General features: G+C 58.2%; 6 protein-coding genes across 6 annotated transcripts; 3 read left to right on the top strand and 3 right to left on the bottom strand.

The window, feature by feature from the left end:
* Positions 1-84: 84 nt before the first annotated feature.
* On the bottom strand, positions 85-1,584 carry MFIFM68171_05147 (uncharacterized protein; the record flags this gene model as incomplete). The annotated part of the gene is made up of 4 exons (XM_071060567.1): positions 85-268; positions 335-436; positions 478-1,364; positions 1,435-1,584. 4 exons carry the CDS (start codon positions 1,582-1,584, stop codon positions 85-87), a joined length of 1,323 nt encoding a protein of 440 aa, XP_070916668.1.
* A 754-nt stretch (positions 1,585-2,338) lies between these two features.
* Positions 2,339-2,921, bottom strand: MFIFM68171_05146 (uncharacterized protein; the record flags this gene model as incomplete). The annotated part of the gene is made up of 4 exons (XM_071060566.1): positions 2,339-2,682; positions 2,744-2,769; positions 2,843-2,856; positions 2,913-2,921. 4 exons carry the CDS (start codon positions 2,919-2,921, stop codon positions 2,339-2,341), a joined length of 393 nt encoding a protein of 130 aa, XP_070916667.1.
* A 1,269-nt stretch (positions 2,922-4,190) lies between these two features.
* Positions 4,191-7,965, top strand: MFIFM68171_05145 (uncharacterized protein; the record flags this gene model as incomplete). The annotated part of the gene is made up of 3 exons (XM_071060565.1): positions 4,191-4,232; positions 4,307-7,776; positions 7,854-7,965. The coding sequence occupies 3 exons, from the start codon at positions 4,191-4,193 to the stop codon at positions 7,963-7,965; spliced, it is 3,624 nt and encodes a 1,207-aa protein (XP_070916666.1).
* An 842-nt stretch (positions 7,966-8,807) lies between these two features.
* MFIFM68171_05144 (uncharacterized protein) lies at positions 8,808-10,671 on the top strand (the record flags this gene model as incomplete). The annotated part of the gene is made up of 7 exons (XM_071060564.1): positions 8,808-8,933; positions 9,005-9,046; positions 9,163-9,530; positions 9,656-10,039; positions 10,103-10,302; positions 10,356-10,585; positions 10,639-10,671. The coding sequence occupies 7 exons, from the start codon at positions 8,808-8,810 to the stop codon at positions 10,669-10,671; spliced, it is 1,383 nt and encodes a 460-aa protein (XP_070916665.1).
* Positions 10,672-10,813: 142 nt separating this feature from the next.
* On the bottom strand, positions 10,814-13,572 carry PWP2 (U3 snoRNP protein; the record flags this gene model as incomplete). Its single annotated transcript, XM_071060563.1, has 2 exons — positions 10,814-13,391; positions 13,442-13,572. The coding sequence occupies 2 exons, from the start codon at positions 13,570-13,572 to the stop codon at positions 10,814-10,816; spliced, it is 2,709 nt and encodes a 902-aa protein (XP_070916664.1).
* Positions 13,573-14,073: 501 nt separating this feature from the next.
* Positions 14,074-15,401, top strand: spn4 (Septin spn4; the record flags this gene model as incomplete). Its single annotated transcript, XM_071060562.1, has 4 exons — positions 14,074-14,178; positions 14,231-14,393; positions 14,452-14,762; positions 14,823-15,401. 4 exons carry the CDS (start codon positions 14,074-14,076, stop codon positions 15,399-15,401), a joined length of 1,158 nt encoding a protein of 385 aa, XP_070916663.1.
* Positions 15,402-15,486: the final 85 nt, after the last annotated feature.

Raw genomic sequence — 15,486 nt, 5'->3', positions numbered from 1 at the left:
GCGGGTGCAAAGCCATTCTTTGCTCGGAGAGGCGGTTCGCCAGGGTGGGCAGGCGGAGACCGCGGCCGACTCCAGGACCGGCTTCTAGACGGCGAGCGGGAGCAATTGGGACTCCTTGACCGGTGTTTCCCACGCTGATTGTAGCCCGGGCTCCGATGCCGGTGCCCTCGGCTTCGGTCTCGGGATCTGGATCTTGATAGCGAACGAGACGGGGACCGGGTGCGGCTTCGCGACTGCCGGTAGCTGCGGCTTCTGTGCTGGTCGGAGCCTCGGCCGGACTTCCCACTAGGGGTCCTGCTCCAACTTCGGTCTCGACTGCGACTACGGCTCCTACCCTGCGGCGACTTTGACAGCCTCTGGCGCTTGAAGGCCGGTCGGCCAGGGCTGCGGCTGGAGACTTCGCTGCGGCCCCGACGCCAACTGCGGGACCGACTTTCTGAACGGCTGTATGATTGCGACGCGCGGGACCTGCCCCGCCTTTCTTCGCCATCGCCGTGCCGTGCGGTGTTCCGGCGAGCGCGGCCTCGCTTCCTCGCCTTCATCTTCTCGCAGAATGCACGCGACCAGCCATAGTAAGTATCTCCCCCGATAATCTCGCCCGTTATCTCGTCGATTTCCACACGCTCGCCCAGCCGGCCGATGTTAGGCGGGGCTTCGTCCAAATTCGCTTCTTTGGAATAGAGCTTATCGACATCCAGGAGCAATTTCTTGACTGCCTCGACAAGGGACTTGTCTGCCGGGCCTTGTGCTAGGACGAGCGGCTTGATCATTGACGGGTTCATCGGCCGGGTGTTGTTCGGTTCCAGAACTGGAAGCCAGTTCCCTGCGGGTAGATCGTACCAGGGGGCTGAAGGGTCCCCGTGCATTGCCGGCATGACGAAGGGTGCTGTTTTCGCCGCTTTAGCTAACCCGCCAGCAGAATTGTCAACCTCATTGCCATTCTGCTCTTCTTCCCCTAACGTCGGAGCCTCATCAACCACAGATTGAAGTTGCTGGATAAAGCTCTTGGGGAAGTACTTGTTCTCGTTCCATAGCTCGATCAATTCGTGGATCTTTCGGATATGCTTCGGGCAGTTGCGGAAGGACGCAGCGCTTCTGACCAGAGCGGGGAGCGTCGGCTCGAGTTTCTGAGCGAAGGATTCGTCGCGGTTGCGGTACTTGACATGGTAGAGAATGTCGCTCAAGATGTACAAGACATGAAGGCGCCTGCGCTTCGCCGACGGCACGCGGCCTCCCTTGGACTGCACGGCCACGGCATCCTTCTCTCGTCCGAACGACTTGGCGAGAGCGGCCAGGTACTTGCAGAAGGGGGCGATCCGAGCTGATGAGGGAACCAGGTTGCTGAGAGCCCATTGCTTGCATCTCTGGCGCGTGGCTTAGCCCATCGGATTCATAAACGGAAACAAGCGACACGGATGAAGCGTATTAGCAAACCTGGACATTGGGGGGCGAGCACTCGGCGATGGTCGAGTTGAGGAGAGCGAGCATGGACTCGATATCGTCGCGCGAGCAGGGCCGAGGGTCAGCGCGAAAGAGGGCCCCCGAGAGCGCCGTCTTCGCGACGATGAGCTCGGCCGACGCCATGGCGACAACCGCGACTCCAGCAGGGTGGCGCGCTATTTGGGGCTGTTGCTAACTGCCTTCTTTTTATGTCTGGCGTAGCCAAATCAGGGTGACGACGGGCGGGAATGTCGAGCACAGACGGTGGCGCGCCTGCTTTGAGCAAAAAGCCGCAGCGCTTCCCAGTCCGTTCCTGCGGATACCGTTCGTTTTCGAGTTTCGTTCTGGGAGTTCACGATTTGCCAAGCCGGGTTCTAGCCGTACAGCCTGGTAGTGTAGCTTACCGCGAACCAGGGGTTTCACGAGACCTGCAAGTGTCCTGTGGGGCACGGTTATGCAGTTATCGAAGGTGTGGCTTAGTTCGCTCCTACAGTAGTAGTAGCAATGTTTATGTCCTCAGCGAGCTAACAATTAATGGGGTTTGGGAGACTCTAGCCAGATATTGCTCTTTTGTATTTCTGTTTGCTCGGCTTTCTTCTTGGGGACCTAATGCCCTCACATGGTCGAGTTGCAACAGCATCGGGGCCACTGATGGAATCAACGCTTATATAGTGCGTCATGTGAAATCAACAGGCATATCATTATTGAGGCGCAATTTTGCGAGGCCTCTTTAAGTCTGTGGTGGTCCTAAAGGTGTCGCAATCCACTGTACCAGCGGCATATAGTACAAGATTGGGATGGCAGCCCCTAGCCACGCGCCTGTTTTGGCGCGATACGCGGCCTACGCATGGCGGGCATCCCTCCCTGCTGAGACGGCTTCTGTCATCTCAACGGGCCTTCAAGAAAAGCGATCGCCTTTCGCGCTCCTGAACGGTGTGCTGCTCTCGTACTTGCTCTTTTCTACCACCCTCTGGCCCTCGGTTGCTGGAGCGTGTCTTGTCGGCGCTGGGTCGCTGCTCGATTCCTGACTTGGTGAACCCGCCGTGTCTGTTCTTGCCGGCCCTCCGTTCGCGGCCGCGGCCTCGGATCCACCCATGGTTGCTGACGAGAGGGGCCGGTTCGGGACGTTCTCGGAGTATTCGAGCGAATCCATCACCGACCGCTTCTTACGCTGCTCCTCGAGTCGAGCTTGGCGATCTGCATTGATCTGCTTCTTTGCAAAGTAGTATGCCCCGCCGCCGGCTAGATGCTCGTCAGTCGACTACGATTCGGATCGGGTACCGAGAGAACAGCATTGCCGTACCGACACACAACGCGCCCCAGCCCGTCCTTCATGAATTCGTCAGTTAGCTTCGAGGCTTCAAGTGACCGGCTCGGCACATCACCGTTATCCGCCCCTTACCAAAAAGATTTGATCTATGGCGAAGCGTGTAAGCAGAGCCCGAACAGACAAGAAACTATAATGCACTGACCGTGTTCATTGCTACGAGATGGCAGAATGAGGTGCTCGAATTGGCGATACAGGATGTTCACCGAGAATGTCGTAACAAAATGCGCAACTTGTTGTAGAGCTCAGCAAAATCTTATCTCCTCGCTACCCAAAATCGCGTGATGTCAATCGATAAAAAGATTAGCTCTGGCCACGATCATTGGGCGATCTGCGAGGGTCTCGGCCTTCATTTGCCGATTGCCTGGAAGCAGGGGTTACGGGGGCTTGTAATGTGTACAACCGATGGCGTAGGATGTGGCTTGCCTGTGGCGTAGGGTGTGAAAATCGCAACAATGCCCTGCTGGAATCCTCTTTGCCTTGGTGTAACAACAGTCATTAATCACCTGGCATGCGGTTGAGAAGGGTGGCCTTCTCGTCAACAAACACTAACATTGAGCACTGGACCAAAGACCGCTGAAATAGACTGGCCGAATAGTGCAGAGCGGGCGGCAGGCTGCCAGAGCAAATGTTTGAGCTTGCATTGAGGATCATCCCGAACAGATAATTAACCAAACCGCAGCGAAGCCCAACCATTGGCAGTCTCCCTGACTGGCTGGCTGCCCATGTCCATAATAATCAGCTTGTAGCCCTGCGACCAACAGGAACCGGTTGGTTCCATTTTTGGATATTTTTTGGGGTATGTTGTGTCGTTGCTTGTCTTTGCCAGATCGTTGCCAGATCCATCTGTGCCAGATCTTTGCCGGACGGTAGCCGCTTGCGGCGGCCAGTTTCCCTGTTAGTACATCCTCAACAGACGGGACTTGCTGGCCCATAGCGTCGGGAACTCGATATCTCGGATCGTCAGGTTGTCCGCTGGGCTGTGTTCAGAACACCTCGGACTTACACAGTGTAAATTACCACACAGGGGGTACCGTTATATCGTCATTTGCCCTGGCGGGCCACGCGGGCACCAAGATCCCCCCCCCCCCCCCAGGGGAGACCCCTCCACATCCGCACGCCGGCTCGCATCAGAAGAACGGAGCCCCGAACCCGTCTTGTCTCGCCTTCGAATTTCGGGGTAAACCACACGACATCCCGACCCGCCATTCCCGCGATACCAGATCCACCAGCCGCTTGCAAATGCCCAGTCCCGCAACGCCCGCGCACTCGTTTCCTTTTCCCGTGGCAGCCGTCGCGCCCGTCCCGACACTCTTCCGGGTGCGCGGCGTCGTGTCGTGAAAGAGAAGGCGCTCCCTAGTCGAGGGTGTGATGGGCGCGCCGTCGTTGAACTTGCTGTTCCCGATCCGACCACGCCACCGCTATGGATCCTCCAGCTAACGATGGGCCTGATGGCTCGTCGATCGTGAGCAACCCCTCGCCCGCCCCCGGCACCAAATCGCCTTCGTTTGCATCTAACCTTTGGTTGCTCTCCTCTAGAGACCCGTGTCCTCGCTCTTGGCCAAATTCGAGAACTTGAATAAGACTGGCGATACCCCAACCGGGACCTCCTCCCGAACCGCGTCCCCGGCGCCTCCTGCGCCAGTTCCGGCGCCAAAGCCGGGGAGGCTCCGTGAGCGGGAGACCAGCCCATCGGGGACACGCGAGGCACCGCCCGTTCCGCCGACGCGCCCCAGCGGCAGGCTGAACGTCTCCAACCTCAGCCCTCCTGCCGCCCACACTAGCCCTTCTACCTCTCCCACTCGTTCGCTCCCGCCGCCCATCAGTCCGCGGGCCGTACATCCTCCGTCGCTCATGGTTGAGCCCCCCCAGTCGCCGCCGAAGAGGGGCATGGGTGGTATACCTACTGGCGACCGGCCCGCCTTTGTGAACACAGATTCGCTGGTCAAATCCTCGTCACCGGTGCCGGGAACGAAACAATACAAGATACCTGCTCGCCCCCACACGCCGGTCCTCGAACCTCGAAGATCGTCCCCTCGCCTTACCCCCTCCCAACCCCCATCACCGCCTCCTCCTAGACGGTCGGCAGAGCTGCGGCGCGAACGAGATACGAAGGAGGGAAGCAGGCCTGTTCCTCCCCCAATTAACCGGGCAGAGAAACCCCTGATAGGCGCAGCTCGTTTCTCGCTCTTCACTCAGCCCAGCCAGCCCAGCCAATCTATCGATCTGCAAAACCGTGCCAGTGACAAGATCTCGCCGTTCAACAGCCCACCCAGTAGTAGTGGGACCGCCGAGGAGGACACACCACCCATGTTGCCCACACGACCGAAGACACATCTTGAAAGGGTGCCGCGGTCGAAGGTGTTCCAAGCAGCGGGTGAAACGTTTGAACCACCACCTGTTCACCCTTCAATCGCGGCCAGAAGGATGGACAGAGATGGCGCCAGCGGTACGGCGGGAGAGTCGCTGTCACCACAAGCCACTGGCGAACAACCGCCGGCTCTTCCCGCGCGGCCAGTGAGCACCGTTGACTCAGTCCGTGCGGCCAACGCGATTTCGGCGCCGCCCCCGCGGCCATCTCGGCCGGGAGTGAACACCCATCACTCAGAGATCGGCGCAGCCACTGCCGTAGCGCAGAAACGAGTTGCTTCAACCCCCACCACACAGCCACCGCCTACGATTCCAAGACTTAACGGGAGATCCATGACCATGGGCGTAGATCGCGTGCCGGGTAGAACTGCCACCGACTTTCCCCCCCCACCAACGGCCCCAAGTACCCCTATCGAACCCCGGTCATTCGACAGTCAGATCGGGAGCTCCGCCAGGGGCGAAACATCTGCGCCGGTCACCACGGCGTATCCGGACACGTCGAGGACAAACCGGAGCAAACCATACATTGGCCGGGGTGTGCATGAGATTGCGACAAATTACGACAGCCGGGCGTTTGATGTCTGCGGCGCGCTCGTCTGCTCGACGGGTTCCTACACAAGAGCCTGGAGCGTGCAAGATGGTGAGCTTCTGATGAGCCTGGCCATGGGCGAAGGCTTGAAGGGGACCGTCGTGATGTTCAAGCCGGGCGCAAATGTCGACGAGGAGGGCCAACGGGTCTGGATTGGAAACAACTATGGGGAGATATTAGAGGCCGACGTCTATTCACAAAGCATTACGAACAACAGACCCAATGCCCATGGGCGGCACGAGATTATCAAGATGTACAGGCACTTCAACGAACTGTGGACGCTGGACGAGAGCGGGACGCTGCATGTCTGGGGCCCTGACGACAAGGGCGTCCCAAACCTGTCACTGGGCCCTACGCAATCCTACCGGGTACCCAAGGGACATATGTTCTCGATGGTTGTAGGTGACGAGCTCTGGCACGCGACAGGAAAGGAGATTCGTGTTTTCTTGCCCACGCTGGACGGCAGAGCACAGTTTCAGGTCCTCATACGCCCGCTCATGCAGGACTGCGCGGGCGAAGTCACGTCGGGCACGATCCTCCCCTCGGACCGGGACAAGGTTTACTTCGGCCACAGCGACGGGAAAGTAAGCATCTACTCGAGGAAGGACTACTCGTGCGTCGGGGTCATGAACATCAGCCAATACAAGATCAGCTCGCTGGCCGGCGTCGGCCAGTACATGTGGGCGGGCTATAATACGGGCAAGATGTCGGTGTACGACATGGGGCAGACGCCCTGGGCCTTGAAGAAGGACTGGCAGGCCCACAAGAACCCTGTCCTGAAGCTGATTGCCGACCAGTCGAGCTTCTACAAGCTCGACCGCTGCCAGGTGGTTTCTCTGGGCGCGGATAACATGCTTCGCACCTGGGACGGACTGCTCCAGGAGGACTGGCTCGAAGGTGAAATGAAGCGCAAGGACACCGAGTACTGCAGCTTCGAGAAGATCAAGGCCCTGGTCCTGACGTGGAACGCAGGCGCGTCGACCCCCCACAGCCTGCGCTACTCGGAAGCCGACGCAACCTTTATCCAGAACCTCCTGCAGAGCAGCGACTCGCCGGACATCATCGTCTTTGGGTTCCAGGAGCTCGTCGACCTGGAGGACAAGACGGCCACGGCGAAGCGATTCCTCAAGCCCAAGAAGAAGGAGGGCTCGGACCAGGAGCGCATGAGCCACCAGTACCGCGACTGGCGCAACTTTCTCGCCCAGAGCCTCGACGACCACATGGCCGGCGGCGGGCTCTACCACATCCTGCATACGGCGCCGCTCGTAGGGCTGTTCACCTGCATCTTTGTCAAGGCCGACCTCCGCGAGCGCGTCAGCAATTTGAGTAGCGCAGAAGTCAAGCGCGGCATGGGCGGCCTGCACGGCAACAAGGGCGCCATCGTCGTGAGGTTCATGGTCGACGACACCTCGCTGTGCTTCATCAATTGCCACTTGGCTGCCGGCCAGACGTCGGCAAACCAGCGGCATAACGATATCGCTGCGATTCTGGAGGCGTCGCTCCTCCCGGCCGAGAGGGACCCCGCGGCGAGGGTGGATTGCTTTGTGGGCGGCGGGGATGGGACCATGATCTTGGACCACGAGCTCTGCTTGCTCAACGGGGATCTGAATTACCGCATCGATACCATGAGCCGGGACACCGTCGTGGCGGCGGTCAAGGCGGGGAACCTGGGGAAGCTGCTCGAGCGGGACCAGCTGCTGGTCGCGAGACGGCGGAACCCGGCGTTCAGGCTGCGCGCGTTTGACGAGCTGCCGATTGCGTTTGCACCGACGTACAAGTATGACGTGGGGACGGACAATTACGACACGAGCGAGAAGAGGCGCAGTCCGGCGTGGTGTGATCGTCTACTGTACCGCTGTGGGAGCGGGCGGGGAAGGATTGAGCAGCTGGACTATAGGCGGCATGAGGTGAGGGTTTCGGATCACAGGCCGGTGAGCGGGCGGTTTAGGTTCCACGTGAAGAGGATTGATCCGAAGAGGAGGGCCGTGGCGTGGATGGAGTGCCAGCAGAGGTGGGAGGATTTGAGAGCGAGGGAGGTGACGGAGGGGAAGTAAGTTAACCTGTGCAACACCCCCTCGTTTTTGCGTCTCGATCGGGATATGAGGCTAACCGGACGCTGTTGCGCAGGCTGTTTTACCTGACGGAGATAATTGGCTACGACAAGACGGTAGCCCAGCAGCTGATTAATGAGAGGTCGACAAGGAGGGATCATAGGAGCCCCAGCCGGCATAGGGACTAATCGGATGACTGCACGGTACTATAGACTTTGGGCACTTCTAATGAATGGGGTGGAGTGGAATTGGCGCTCGCTGCGCGCACAAGCTATGTTAGAGATGCATACCCCCGCGGAGTTGGGCTCTACGGGAATCGAGGGATAGAATTGAATTGAGTCTAAAAGGACGGCCATGGCGTGCCTGGTTTTCGCATATCCAGCGGGTTGATGGGCTGGGCCTCTCCGGGCGATGAAGGTTGAAAGATGTAATGATCAGGGCATTTCTTGATAGTAGATGTCAAGAGCATTTCTGTTGGATGGAACTGGCGTCTCATAGAGTGAGTGTGTGCCGTCGTTGGGAACTCAAACCCTGATGTGGCTTCACTCGAAGTGCTGCTAATAGGGATGATGTCATCGTTGAATCAATTTCTTGTTACTTTGGACTTCAAAAGAAGTGCATGCCACTCTTGGGTGAACTGAACGGTTTGTTCAGATCACTCTATTGGCCTCAAGACTTTGGCTCCCCACCCCCGTCTGTGTAAACTGCCTTCACTGGCTACTTTATATCTCCGACTGCCAGGGGGCCTTGAATCCGAAATAATCGTAGAATGTGGAAGGGCTCGGAAATACGAGAAGCAGTGCAACAAAGTTCCTACTTGTCGTGCGCTTAATAATACCCATTTTCGATAATCCGAGGTATATGAGGGGTAGCGCTCACCTCCAGGCGACTTATACATTGAGGATCCTTCTTCTGATATCTCAACTCTCCAGGCTCAACTTGAATGCGCTGCCTCACACGAGCAACTGCAGGTCTAAGGGCCACTAGTACCATCACCACCAGATCCATCCATACACGGTCGCAAGCAAAAATGTCCATCAACCCAGAGCTCCCTTACAAGATGCATGTCACCCCGGACAACACCGGCCTCTGGCACATCAAACAGACCGAAGAGGCCGCACGGAAGACCTCGGAGCTGCTACAGCAAGACCTCGAGGCCAGTAGCCAACTGTACCCCCCTTTTGTCTCCTAGTATCACCAACTAACCATCATACCATCATTAAACAGGCCCACCACGTCTTCTTCAACAAATCCGGCTTTCACAACCACGTAAACAAATCCAACCCCCCCCCTTCCCTCCCTTCCCCAACCCTCTGTCCCCCCAACATTCCCCTTCACTCAACCCCCACATGCCGCTGAGCCACTAACGCACGAGTGTACAAAAGATCCCACACCACCTCCTCGCCCTCTACGGCACCGGCGCCGCCCCGCCGGCGCTGCAGGCCGCCTACGACGGCAACGCGCACTACCAGCGGCCCGCGCTCCCCACGCACGGCAGTTCCGCACAGCCGCTGGAGATGCTGCCGTGGCCGAAGAAGGCGAGGGCGTACCTGGGCAAGGAGGAGTACTACCCGGACTTCCTGCGGCTCTTCCAGGACGAGATGAAGCGGAAGAGCACGGCCGCGGAAGGGGCGTGGCAGGCGGTGGTGAGGGAGTACCTGCTGGAGAGGGGCAGGGGCGGGGATGAGCTGTTGGTGAGGCTGTTTGCGGGGTTTCTGCACCCGCTGATCCAGCTGATGTACGGGGTTGAGTGGTGAGTTTGACTCTGTTTGTCTGATTGCTGTGTTAAGAGGTGGGGGTGGGGTGGAATGGGGGCAGGGCAGGGGACGGAAGACAACAGAATACGGTACGGTATGTCCGGCTGACGCTACAGTCCAGGCACCAGGAAGCAATCGTGGCCGAGGCGCTGGCCCAGGCGGCCGTGCACTCGGACGACATCAAGGGCTATCTCCTCGGCGCGGAGGAGGCGGCAAGCAAGGCCGGGGCCGGAGCGAGAATGCCGCGCATTGTCGACCTCCTCCAGGAGGTGAGGCAGAACGAGAAGCTCGCCGGGTCTGTGCGCATGCAGGACGAAAATAAGATCCGTGATGGGGTGCTTGTGCGCGCAAAAGAAGAGATGATACGCCTCGCGGCGAGAGTGAGAGTTGCGCCGGTAGAGGTCGAAGAGCGCACGGCTGAGATGTTCGACGCCTGCGTATACATGGCGTCAGCGGCGGCCCTGATTCAGCCTGAAAAACACCCCAAGTTCGATTTCTTCCTGATGTGAGTCGGTTTGGCTTTCGTGGCGGATGCGGGAAGGACAGGGCTGACGGAGATCGTAAAAAGGCACCACGTCAACGCAAGCCCTATTTTCGTGACGCTTAACGCCCAGGACTGGATCCCGCCCCAGACCAAGGCCCGGCTCCTCGAGTGGAAGATTCGCATGGATCTGCTCCAATATGCCGCCCGCGGGGTGCCCGAGTTGTTGGCTGAGAAGCTAGCGGCGTATCAACCAAGGAAGCCTGGTTCAGAGAGTTCACTAGCCGGTATGGCATTCTGTGCTCTACCGCTGTGCCTAGGCTAATCTAGAGCATGACAGAGATAATCGCCCGTCTGCATGAATATGCCGATGACGGGCACGCCATCAAACTTGGCCGAGCGACGGTGGTTTGCCACAACATTTGCAAGGGGTACGAAGCCGAGGGCAAGAACTGGCTGAAAGTCAAGGGAGACGACATGTGGACCAAGGTGTGCCATCTGATTGTCGACTCCGTAGAGGCGCCGGGCCCGGTTTGGGTGCGGAGCTGTGGACTTGAAGAGGCCTGGAACGTGTGTCCGCCCATGATCCGCTCATCGTTTCCAGACAAGCTAACCAGTCGTAGGATGTCCCGGATGTTCAAGATGCCAAGCTGTAGGCCATCCTGGGCTGCTGTAAGCAATCTGGAGCTCGTGAGTGATGAGGCGATGGCTGAAGCTCACTTCCGCAGCACGCAATGTGACAAATCAAAACTCATTGTGGTATCAATCCTGTATTCCCATCGTCTTCCTTATCCCTGTCTATTCTAGCCCAATCCATTCCTCCTCGCTCTCCGCAATATCCTGCTGGATGATATCATCCAAGCTTAGCCCCGTCTTGGACGACGGCAATGCTTTCACACCGAGATCCTCTTGGTCGTCCCATTCAAGCCCCATGGCCTCCGCGCCGCTACTGGTCTTGCCACCGGCCTGGCTGAGGAGGTAGTCCACCATGTAAACGTTCTCATCGGCGAGCCGCCTGATCTCGTCCCTCATCTTGGCCACTGCTCGCGCTACCACACGGAGCTCCACGTCGACCTTGCCCCGGTTGGCTGACAACCACACGCCATGCTTGTCAACCAGGGCTTTGATCCAGAGCAGACAGAACTCAACGTGCGGCGACTGTTCCGTCTGGGCCGCCACATAGCGTAGCAACCGCGCCACGTACACAGTCGGGAAGTGCTCCACGACCAGACCGATGTCTGTGTACGGTATGGCTTGGAAGACGCGCTGGATTAGCCCAGCCTCGTTCAGACGGAACGCCATAACAAGAGCCTTGAGATAGTCCTTCTCCTGCTCGAGCACCGCGAGGGTGGATGCCGGTGTGATTTCCATGTTCAAGTCGAAGGGGTCGAACTGGACGGTGCTGTCAAGGCTGTAGATCAACAGGCCCTCTGTAGAGGCGGCGCAGAATGACGTGCCACTTGGCGAGAAAGCCACTCCGGTTACACGAATTTCCGGCGTTCGCCTCCTCGCTGACGGATCGCCCCGTTTGGAGCCGGGCAAAGACCTGTCTATCCGATCTTCCAGGTCAGACGCCTCGCCCTGCTCGTCAAGTAGCCCAGAGGGTCCTGCTTCGGTGAGCAGCTTGCTGTTGAGGAACTCTTGCGTGCCCGAAAGCGATAGATTGACGCTGACTGTGAACTTCTTGAGAAGTACCATTGTTGTGACTGAGTACAGGCAGATGTACTTGCTGTTCCCACCCGCGAGGAGGCAAGAGCCGTCAGTGCTGTAGCGGATAGTATTGAAACTCTTCGTTCCAGCTACGTTCGCAGCTGCCCTGCGGTCTGTGATTCTGCGGCCACCCGACACATCGCGGCGGCCGTCAACGCCGGAGATTTGCTGTGCCTCGGAGACAGACCAGAATGACAGTTGACCGTCGAGAGTGGAAATGGCAATCTGTGCCGAATCCGGCCTGAACGCAATATCCAGGACATCGGACTGCAACTGAAGAGGTTCGCTGGTCTGTGTCCTGTTAAAGATGGACCATATTCGCGCTGTCCTGTCCCAGCTGCCACTGACAAGGAGGCCGCCGTTCGGCGCGAACGCTAGAGATGAGACCGAGCCTTCGTGTCCCGAAAGTCGGTCAAGTAACTGCCCTGTCTGGACCGACCAGATGTGAATGTCAAAGGAATCGATTGACCCCGCCGCCACAACCTCGCCGCTCGGGTCGACGGCCATGCACGAGAATGACAGTCTTTCTGGCGCCGTAAAGGTTCTAAAGTTCCTGTATCGGATCAAATCCCACGCTCTGATTGACCCGTCGAGGCTCGCAGTAAAGAGGACGTTACCCTTCTTTGCAAACTCGCATGCCGTGATGCCGCTTGTATGCTCAGTGAAGGTTACTATGCAGAACCCGGACTCGATGTCCCACACCTTGATCTTACCGTCGTCTGCCGCCGTAACGATGCGTTGGCCGTCGGGAGAGTAGACGAGGGCGTTCATTGCGTCGAAATGCCCCTGTTGCTTGAGGATGTAAGACTCGGACTGCCACTCCCACACCAGAAGCTGGCCCAGTTTGGACGCACCAAACGCCAGCCACTCTCCGCTCTTGTTGATCGTCACGAAATCAATCTCGTTCTGCGAGATGCTGAGCGTGTGGATCATGTTGAAGTCGGGCATCTCGTACAACCCAAAGATACCGTTCGAGAAACCAGCGACGAGTAGGTTTGATTCAGGGTGGAAGGCGGCGCATCGGAGAGTCGCGCTGTTTTGCATGAAGTAGTGTCGGTTGACAATTCTCCACTGTATGTCTGACTCGTCGACCATCTCGTCATCATCCTGGCCCGGTTTCGTGGTATACTGCCAGTCAAAGACGGCTCCGTCTTTGCTGACCGTGTAGATTGTCTCCTGGTCTTTTGAGAACCAAGCGCCCACCACTCCTTGCCTGTGACCGGACAAGACTGTTGGGGTAAAGCCTTCCTCGGGATTTAAGCTCCATATCCTCGCCGTCAGGTCCTTGGAGGCGCTCAAAAAGAACCTGGAGTCGCTCGACCACTCGATATGCCGGACATCATCGAAGTGCTGCGTGTGGGTGTGGTGGCGCACAAAGGGGGCAAATTCGAGGTCGCCTTCGGCATTCGAGTCGGGCGTCGGCGGAACGTGCCATACCTCAATCTTCCTCCCCAGACCGGCCACAAAATAGCGTCCCGAGGGTGAGAACGAGAGAGCCGTCACCGGTGACTTGAACGAGAAATGGTATAGTACAACGCGCCGCGGGACATTGGTCAGTATGGCCTGGCCATCTTCGTCGACCGAGAGCAGGAGGTTGCCCTGGGGGGTCAAGCCTATCCTCGAGACGTTCTTCCGGTGGGCGAATGGGAGCGTGTATGACTTGTTACTGATGCCAAGTCAGCGCATAGTGACTTGGAGCGGAAGTGCGATGCCTACTCAACGAGATTGAATACAGAGACTCGGTTTCCGACAGGCGAGTACAAATGGGTGCCGCCTGGGCTGAACAGGAGATTGCCCTGGCAGTACACCGTTCCCAGCAAGTTGGAGAACTTGAAATCCGTCTTCATGGTCACCTCTGGCCCATTTCCTAATCCCAGCTACAAACGATCAAGCGCAGAGTGGGCTTCGCCCCAGTGCCCGCCGCCAAAATTTCCTGAACTCGTTTGGTAACTTTTTAGCGGGGTCGGCGAATTCTTTCTCCAGAGCTCCGATGTGGAGGGGACGTGCCTGGCTTGGCGAGCCGATCCTTGAAAGGGAATCGGGCTGGGGAAGGTGGGCAAAAAAGGGGAGAAGGGCCCACTCAATTTTGAGAACCCCGTCGTTCTGCTGCTTGTGGTTGCTCCGTGCACGACGGGTTCGAAGCAAGTCTGGAAATTTGACAGGCAAATTCCCCTGAAGCACAAGCTGCCCCATCTCCTCCCACTGACCACCGCCGGTGAACCCAAAACCACCTTTTCTGCTCCTGCGACGCCCCTCCCCAATTGCATCCGTCGCTGTCGTAGCAGCGGAATATCCGATTCCTACATCCATATTTTCTTCATTCCGATCGGGAGAAACATCGGCTCAAGATGGCCTCTGCCACCGCCGAGAGCGCGTCGCCCATTGGCATCGCCAATCTGCCCAACCAGCGGCACAAGATTGTGGCCAAGAGGGGAGCCGCCTTCACAATCATGGTCAGGACTGTCGGTATCGCTGCGGCTACAGCTCTTTCTGACACCGTCTTAGGTTGCTGGCGAGTCTGGGTTGGGCAAGACGACCTTCATCAACACGCTCTTCTCCACCACCATCAAGAACTATGCCGACCACAAGCGCCGGCACCAGAAGCAGGTTGACAAGACGGTCGAGATCGAGATCACCAAGGCTGAGCTGGAGGAGAAGTTCTTCAAGGGTATGGATGTGTGACGCTTACATCGTTGTGCACGGCATGTGGTCTGACTAGCTCCTAGTTCGCCTGACTGTCATCGACACCCCCGGCTTCGGCGACTATGTCAACAACCGCGACTCGTGGATGCCCATCATCGAGTTCCTCGACGATCAGCACGAGTCTTACATGCTCCAGGAGCAGCAGCCGCGCCGCCAGGACAAGATCGACCTCCGCGTGCACGCCTGCCTGTACTTCATCCGACCCACCGGCCACACCCTCAAGCCCCTAGACATTGAGGTCATGAAGCGGCTGTGCTCGCGTGTGAACCTCATTCCGGTCATTGCCAAGGCTGACACGCTCAGCCCGGCAGATCTGGCCAAGTTCAAGCAGAGAGTGAGCGCCAGACGGGAAACCCCCCAGGACCGTGGCAGGTTATGCTAACCCGACTTCCAGATTCGTGCCGTCATCGAAGCCCAGAGCATTAAGATTTACCAGCCGCCGATCGAGGAGGACGACGAAGCCGCTGCTCAGCACGCACGGAGCCTGATGGCTGCTATGCCGTTTGCCGTCATCGGCTCGGAGAAGGACGTCAAGACGAACGACGGGCGCATCGTCAAGGGCCGTCAGTACTCATGGGGCGTCGCCGAGGTTGAGAACGAGGACCACTGCGACTTCAAGAAGCTCCGGTCAATCCTCATCCGCACGCACATGCTAGACCTGATCCATACCACCGAGGAACTGCACTACGAGGCTTACCGCGCCCAGCAGATGGAGACGCGCAAATTCGGCGAAGCCCGTCCTCGGAAGCTGGACAACCCCAAGTTCAAGGAGGAGGAGGAGGCGCTGCGCAAGCGCTTCACCGAGCAGGTCAAGATCGAGGAGCAGCGTTTCCGGCAATGGGAACAGAAGCTCATTGCCGAGCGCGACCGTCTCAACAAAGACCTCGAGCAGACTCACGCCCAAATCAAGCAGCTCGAGGGCGAGTTGGAAATGCTGCAGGGCAGCGCCGTGCGCAGCCATGGCCGTCGCTAATTCGGAAATCACCGCATCTTTGGTGTTTCCAAAAACTGCCCTTGCCGTGCCCGCCTTTGGTCTAGTTGCCTGCGTTTTGCTGTTC

Source organism: Madurella fahalii (genome assembly GCF_045866475.1).
Source record: "Madurella fahalii IFM 68171 DNA, scaffold_2, whole genome shotgun sequence".
Classification (NCBI taxonomy): Eukaryota; Fungi; Ascomycota; class Sordariomycetes; order Sordariales; genus Madurella; species Madurella fahalii.
The sequence above is the reverse complement of the archived record's forward strand: the minus strand, read 5'-3'. Positions and strand labels throughout refer to the sequence as shown.